General features: G+C 31.5%; 1 protein-coding gene and 1 long non-coding RNA gene across 2 annotated transcripts; both read left to right on the plus strand.

Annotated features, from left to right (window-relative positions):
- The first annotated feature begins 1,086 nt into the window (after positions 1-1,086).
- On the plus strand, positions 1,087-4,690 carry LOC132741474 (deoxynucleoside triphosphate triphosphohydrolase SAMHD1-like). The gene is made up of 3 exons (XM_060729644.1): positions 1,087-1,186; positions 3,200-3,253; positions 4,327-4,690. Exons 1-3 carry the CDS (start codon positions 1,116-1,118, stop codon positions 4,637-4,639), a joined length of 438 nt encoding a protein of 145 aa, XP_060585627.1. The 5' UTR covers positions 1,087-1,115; the 3' UTR covers positions 4,640-4,690.
- Positions 4,691-5,005: 315 nt separating this feature from the next.
- Positions 5,006-8,372, plus strand: LOC132741475 (uncharacterized). The gene is made up of 3 exons (XR_009627282.1): positions 5,006-5,105; positions 7,905-8,009; positions 8,335-8,372. It is a non-coding gene; the product is annotated as an uncharacterized LOC132741475 (long non-coding RNA).
- Positions 8,373-8,460: the final 88 nt, after the last annotated feature.

Here is an 8,460-nt window from a genome sequence, read left to right on the forward strand (position 1 = left end):
TTGGAATACATCTCCATTATTGACTGAATGTCTAATAATCACTGAAAATAAATACCTTCTTAAACTTAAGAAAAATAAAACTTTATATTTATTAGACGCCATTTCGGAATTAAAAAAAAAATAAGAACCACAAACTTTTCATTGTACATGAATTGAATTCCTTAATTTTTGTATATCAAAAAGCAAGCGAAGGAAATTTCATTGTAAGAAACAAAGTTATTTTAGAACTTGTAAAACATTGGCTAGCGTCTGAGGTTATATTTTATCAGTTTGGCTATAATCTCGTCTAGTCCAATCAACAATATATACAACTGATTTTAAATTGTAAACAAACATTGATGGTTAGTACTTTAACCCTTTCGCTGCCAGAGGGTTATTGTCTTATTGTTCACCTATTTGCCGGAGGATTTTCTAAGAAATTACTATATTACCAATTAATATAATCATTATTATTTGTTATTAGTATTATAATAATTATATATGTTTCTTAATCTGTTAGTATAATAATAATTATTGTCGATGGTATAATTTTCTTTATATTTATTATCATTATTATTATTATTATTCATTTATTATTATTACTATTATTATTATAGAAACGGCTAAAGCCGTCCATATGGCAAATACGCAGAAAATAACAGGGACGGCTTAAGCCGTCCCTATGGCAGTGAAAGGGTTAATACATAATCAAATAAGACACTTATTATTCATCTTAATAATAAACTGTTCGCTTTATGAAATTTTATCAACTACTCGTACAAACATTTTTTGCTTCAATGAGATATATTATAAAATGGTAGAAATGTAAGGGCATGTCATGCATATACAAATGTATATGTATATTTATTAAACTTAATTATAGTAATATATCTTCTGAAGAAGTTCTCATATCCTCGTCTAATATGTCTCATAAATCAAAACAATTTATCTATACGCGGATGTTAAATAAATTCCTTAGGAACATAAAATTTGTTTCAAAAACATTGTATGCAGGTAAAAATGTGTAATATTATAGAAGAGAGTTTATATATTTTTTGAAAATTTTATACCTGCATTATAAAATTTTGTCTTATCTTATTTATTAAACAATAAAGGTAGCACAGGACTTGTATGACATGTTTTACACAAGGATGACATTACATAGACGGGCATATCAGCACAAAACTCACAAAATCATCGGAATGATGTATGTATTTGCTAGTAAAATGTTTATATTCATGAATTATACAAACTTTTAGAATAAGATAAATATTTTGTTTTATCATTTCTTAAATATTATCTTGAAATATTATTTCATTATTATCCATAATACTTCAAGTGAGCTACATGATTTACGTTATTTTGAAATGTTCTGTGTACGAGACAAACGTAAGTATAGGTTAGAGTGCATATTGGGTGTTCTTCGTAAATAAGAAAGCTAAAAAGGAGCGGAGCTTGCGAAGCGACTGTTTCGGGTTACGTATTTTGCATAGCTTATTCCCGCATTCTGCATAGCTTATTCCCGCATTCTGTCTAGGTAAATCAGACAATATCACGGTGCATATCCATATCGGTACCCTCTTTGCGAAATATTCTCAAACGGTACCCTCTTTGAACATGCACAGGTCATTCTCTGCAAAAAACAAACCAGCGATGGATAACAATGCAGTAAAGTTTCATTGTAATAAGGAAAGGAGGTATGACACGTAGAAAAGATGTATACCACGGAACACTAGAATGTTTTATTTATGTGCTGAATTGTCATGTGCCCGATTTCCATGTACTGCAACTTCACAATAAGCTACAAAAAGTCGACATGTCTTGCCTCGCCCGTCACCTCGACATATTTTTCGGGCTGAAATGAACCTGTGGCTTGTTTATATATGCATCATACATATTTATTATGTTCATATACATGTCATCTTCGGACAAATGGCAGTATATTGTCAAAAATAAAATTTAATGTAAAATTCATAAAACACCCTACTTTCGGTTTTGCAGCGACACGGGCTGTAATATTTACATAAAAAGTAAGAAATATTACATACATACATTGTTGGAATAAAGTGAACTTTTTATTTGGAATCTATAAAATGATACAGGTTCCGTAAGTAATAAAACATGTTTTACTGTTATTTTGCCTGTTTTCATTTCAATGAACCTCTTTTTTTAATTATATGCCGTAGTGACGATATACATGTGCGTGTACGAAAAAAACATGATGCATAAATATTGATTAGTAGGAGTAAACTTCAAGATCTCTGCACATGCGTATATTTCACTTTAGCGCTCTTCGAAACTTAGCTCCGCCCACTTGCGTTTTATAATATAAAACGTCCAGTTTATATAAAATCTGTTCTATTAAGATTTGAAACCTGAAAATTTGAAAAATCCTCGTCGGTGATTGGCTTAAAAAAATTGGCGAGCACTAAATACTGTCTGTGTTTAAATGCAATAGTAAAAAAAAAACATTCGATTTAGAACTATGCTCTACAAGTTATTGCTCTTTGTTCATCTTTACACTGATCCTTGTCCAGGTCATAACTCAAAAACTATAAAAGAAATCAAAAGAAACATTGTAGGTAGATAGATCTCATTAAGTAAAAAGTGCAGTGCATAAGAATCGTTACTCTGCCTTGCTTTATTAGCTCTGGAAGTTTAAGTGATATCAACAAGAAACTTTGCAGGTAAATAGATCTTATTGAGTAGAAATGTAGTGTATAAGAACCGTTACAATGCTTTGCTTAATTTGTTGAGTTCTTGCCCTTTTAAAATTTTACATTGTAAAGTTTGACAGGGCATAACCATGAAACTACAAGAGGTATCAACCAGAAAAATTATAAGTAGATAGATATCATTAAATAGAAGTGCAGTGCAAAGGAATCATAACCCTGTCTTGCCTAATTTTTGAGTTATTGCCCTTTTTTACAATGTGTATTTTGTCCGGGACATAACTCTGAAACTATAAGAGGTATCAACAAGAAACTGTGTATGGTGTTTGTGAATAGTTCTCATTAAGGAGAAGTGCAATGATGCATAAGAGCCATAACTGTGTCTTGCCTAATATAAGAGTTATTACCCTTTTTCATTTTTAAACTGTGAACTTTCTCAGGATCATAACTCTGAAACTACAAAATATATCAACAAGAAGTAGTTTCTCTGTGTCTAAAATCTGTTTGGGGAGAATTACCAGGTTCAACCGGCTCTTGTTTTCTTTCAGGATTTGCGATGCATTAGAATTAGCAGATGCTCATTTTACAATACATGGCAAAAGGTATGTAAACATTTTAAAAGTGCGCAAAAGAGGTGTGCTACGATTCAAAATTAAGTATATTCTTTGAAAAAAAAAACACTTTGAATAAAAAATATTTCGGTTTATAAATGACTTGTTATCTATTATACAACAAGTATTTATAAATATATATACTTGATCGTTTCCCTGAAATATATATTTTTTTATTTCTATTTTTTAACTTTGTATTTATTCATTTATCTTTTTTTGGGGGGGAGGAGGGGGGGGGGGTAAGTTTTACATTACCCACATAGTTTATGACAATGTGTTAACATTGTTACAGATCAGTTAATAACTTTACATGCAACATACGTCATATCCGGATAAAATATTAAAACTTTAATTTTGGTCGAAATGTACATATATTGCGATAAACATGTTCATATAGACGATATAGTTTGCATAATTTAATTCATTACCCATTATTCCTATTCTGAACCACAGAGGTAGTAATACATCAATGTCATATGACGTGTACAATGGAAAAATGACAATTTTTTTATATAAACGGTAAAAAAGGTCTAGATACGTTTTATGTGTAAATCCATTATTACTGAACCTCTAATTAAAACAGTTAAGTGTGCATTTCTTTGCATGACCTTCTGCGTAAGTTATGAAGAAGCCGATATAATTAAGGTATACGCCTGTGATTCGAGATCGTATTTCATAGTTAATTAATGTGCATGTGCATGCATGTACAGCTGTATCTTAAGTTTAAATCTATATATGGAAGCCATAATTCCATAATTACGCTTCTTATTTCCTACATTTGAGTTACAAAGTCTTAATTATGGTTTTTATATTGTAGGATTTCTACACGCCTAATTGCTGCTCCTATATAGGAATTTAAAAGTCCTTGCTTAGAGTTATTTACTCCTTATAAGACTTGTTATCTCCTACGTAGGAGCTTTTTAATATACTTTTGTAAGACTTAGTATTGATAACAGGACGTAATTGATATTATGATGTAATTAATGAATTTTACTACATGCTGCTTTGAAAAAAAATGTAAAAGCAAACATTAAATACAACATCATAAATGTAAACCTATTTAGAATTTCAGAAACTGTTGACGATATGGAAGCCTACACATATTTGAATGATGACGTCATTCAGTTGATTATTAATGATAATGATCCAAGGCTTGAAGCATCACGAAAAATTTTACAAGATATTATGTACAGACGGTTGTTTAAATGTGTCACGCACACACACTGCAAGGTTTTTTACTTGCCAATTTTCATTAGTTCAATACAGATAATTTGTGTATTTATAGATCGCTTACTTTCAATGACAAATACTACTATTTTTTCAGATACAGATGTATTACATATTGACTGCAAAGTGTTTGAAAAAAGTATTTCTTAACTTAAAGCATTTGGGTGCATATGCAAATACAAATCAACACATGTAGTAATATATGTGTTGAGTTATGGAAGCTGTGATAAAAGTTCAGCGAACTTTTTCGTGTTGTTTATTTTTGAAAGCCATGTTCATTCCGAATCTGTATATATTCGTAATTTGTTTCTTAGAGGTTTTTCTAATACAATTTATTTGTGTACATTACCCTTGTAACAATTATTGTAATGTATGTAAGTAAAGCCATATTTAATTACAAAAGGCTTATTGTTAAACACTAAAGTTATACATAGATGGTATTTGTTTTAATTTCACCAAGAATACGTCATCATATCCATTTGTTAAATTAGACAATAATAAATTCTAATACATTAAACTTTTTTAGGATGAAAACTTGAGAGAAATTGATTTAAAAGAGGGTATATGGGAACATCTGAAAGGAATTGCAATGGAAGAAAAGTTCCTCCATTATGACGTGAGTAATTACATATCAAAGACAGGAACTGAATTGGATTTTAGCTCACCTGTCACAACGTGACAAGGTGAGGTTTTGTGACACCGTGTTGTCTGTAGTCCGTCAGTCTGTCCTTTCGTTCGTTAACTTTTTCATTCAAATGACTTCTCCTCCAATACCGCAAGACCAATGTTCTTGAAGATTGCTCTACCAAATTTGTTAAAAAAATAAATTCCTTTAAGAACTCTGGTTGCAAAAAGTTTTGTTACCAAAATCTTAAAAAGTCTCTTGTCGATAATCAGAAGGTGTAGAGCCTTGATAGTTGGTATGTAACATGATCTTGTAGTACCGTAAACAGATGGTTCAAATTATGATCCTAGGATCAAGAGGGGCCCGCCAGGGGGCTCATCAGTTTTTTATAAAGTTATATAAGAAAATCTTTAAAAATCCACAAGGCATAGAGCCTTCAGATATGGTATGTAACATGATCTAGCGGTCCTCTACTAAGACTGTCCAAATTATGCCTCTATGGTCAAAAGGGGTCCCGCCATGGGGATTACTCGATTTTTAAAGAAAGTATTTAAAAAACCAAAAGGCCTACAGCTTTGATATTTGGTATGTATCATCATCCTGTGATCCTTTACAAAAAAGTATGCCCCTAGTATCAAAAGGGACCCTGCCAGGGGGATAATCGGTTTTATATTAAGTTATATGGGCAAAATCTTCTTGTCAAAATCCACAAGGCGTAGAACTTTGATATTCGGTATGTATCCTCTACAAAGATTATTCAAATTATGCCCCTAGGATTATAAGGGGCACTGCCAGGGTGCTTATCGATTTAAAAGAAAAAAATATTAAAAATCTTCTTGTCAAAAATCACAAGGTCTAAAGCTTTGATAATTTGTATGTAACATCATTAAGTGGCCCTTTATAAACATCTTTTAAAATTATGCCCCAAAAGGGTAAAAGGGGCCCCTTTCCCGGGGGGGCTTCTTTTTTTTTAGGGAAAGTTATTTTAAGGGAAAAATTCTTTAAAAATCTCCATGTCAAAATCCACTAGGCGTTGAGCCTTAATATTTGATATGTAATACAAAGAATTGTTCAAATTATGTCCTAAGGATCAAAAGGGGCCCGCCAGGGGTTCATCATTTTTATATTAAGTTATATAGGGAAAATCTTCTTGTAAAAATTCACAAGGCATAGAGCCATGATATTTGGTATGTAACATGAGCTTGTGCTCCTCTACAAAGATTTTTCTAATAATGACAATATGATGAACAGGGGCCCCGTCAGGGGGCTTTTTGATTGTTAGTTCACCTGTCCCAGAGTGACAAGGTGAGCTTTTGTGACATTATATTGTCTGCCATCTGTCGTCTGATTCTTCTATTTTACTGTTTCAATGCCAGAAAGTATTATTGTGAAAGTTGCTTGTATTTAAAGGTTTCCAATGACAAACCAACAATGGTGATAATTGAAAACCTGATTTCCTGGCGTTGCCAATGTTTCTTGTTAATCATTATAGCTCCATGTTCTTTTCTTTTTAGCAGATTAATCTTTCAAATATCTTTGTCACTCAGACCGTATTCAATTAAACAGTGTAATTTCAAATCTTCGTATGAATAGTTTGTAGTCTTTGTTATTCTCTAACAATTTTACACATTCGCCACAAAATATTGTGACATACATTTTTGTGATGTTATTGATGCGTTTAACTCGATTCAAAAAGATATTGTCTACATATATATCTCAACCAGACTAAGTGCACATTTGAAACTAAGTCATATAGGTTCAAAAACTAAGTTACCTGATCAGATCTTGGGGAAACCTTTGTTTAAATGAGATCATCTTTTACCCAGTTCAATTGAAACTTTTGTCTTCACAAACTCTAAATACAGGTTTTCACCCATGACTCATTTGAGCAACCAAGAGCCCAAGGGCACTCTTGTTAACTATTCGCAAAGAATACAGCTTTATTGAACATTCATTTATTTATAGTGTGGTCGGTAAGTGTTACCGTTTTCTTTAGTATTGACAAAAGAAAACAAAAAAAAAAACAGGTTGACTTTGTACCCAAAACATGAGTTGCCATGCTCTTAATGTAGAATGGTATATATATCGTTGCTTATAGCGATTTCTAAGCAAAATATGTTCCCTGAATGAAAGCATACTATGTAATTTTTAATATACGATGGAACATATTCTTATTCCTTAACACGCGTACAAAGTTGCAGATTCTTATATCTTCGTCAAAAATAGTATTATCGAAATACTCATTTTAAAGGAGATTAAACACTTAAGAATGTAAGAAAATTATTCATACTTAACTCCTAACCCGCTTGATTTGTGTTTTGAATTTTCAAACCTTTGAGTTTGGAACAGTTCATTCAAGTTTAAAGGAAGTTCAATGCCACAATAACAACAGTAAAGATCGTGATAAGACTGCACATCGCAAGCTTGTATAGTCTTAAGAGTGGTGGCAGAGACTTAACACTTACGTTTCTAGTAAAAGAGGTGTTAATTATCCTTTGATGATTTAATTTTAATCACACTAACTTAACGAAAGATTATCCTAAATATGCATGTTAACCTTCCTTTATATATATAAAAAGTTCATTTTCCATAATTTTGTATGAACCATTTTCTCTGCATGTATCTAAATATGTATGTAAAATTTATCCTTGATATGTTTATAACATTTTCACAAGATATTCATGCAGCGTTTTTTCTGGATATGTTTCTAACATTTACCCAAAATATTTTTGTAAATAAATGCTTAACCTAGTATTAGGACCATTTCAACAACTTACGTTGTGAATACAGATTGTGAAGTTTAACTATGGTATGGAAAATAAGAACCCCTTGGAAAAAGTACGATTTTATACAAAAGACCAATTGGATGTGCCAATAAGATTGGCTAAAGACCAAGTAAGTATCTATCGTGCGAATATTTTTAAGCCTTTTAAGATTTGCATTTAGGCTCTGAACAAATGGATCATGAAATTAAAGTCTGAGGTTGAAATGTTTTAAGATGCTTTGAATCCAAATACAAGCACCTCGCTAGTCTCTAATTACCATGAATGGGGACTTACCTTCAACACATGTACAAATTTATCAATTCGAATATGTTATCTTAATGTTTTGAATAAAAACTTAATAAAGGATTCTATTTTAAACAAAATCTTATTTGAATAAATAATAAAATTCAGTTCTAAAAATGTTTGATCATGCTAATTATAAACATATCATGCAGGTTTCCTACGTACTGCCGGACGTTTTTCAAGAGTGCAGGGATACGCCTATACTGTTAATATTAAGAACGAAGGAAGAGGAAGAGACATTGTCGAAATATATACTAAAGCATTTGGAATTGGTGCAG

Source organism: Ruditapes philippinarum, unplaced genomic scaffold, assembly GCF_026571515.1.
Source record: "Ruditapes philippinarum isolate M1 unplaced genomic scaffold, ASM2657151v2 ctg2305_1_1_1_1, whole genome shotgun sequence".
NCBI classification, from domain to species: domain Eukaryota; kingdom Metazoa; phylum Mollusca; class Bivalvia; order Venerida; family Veneridae; genus Ruditapes; species Ruditapes philippinarum.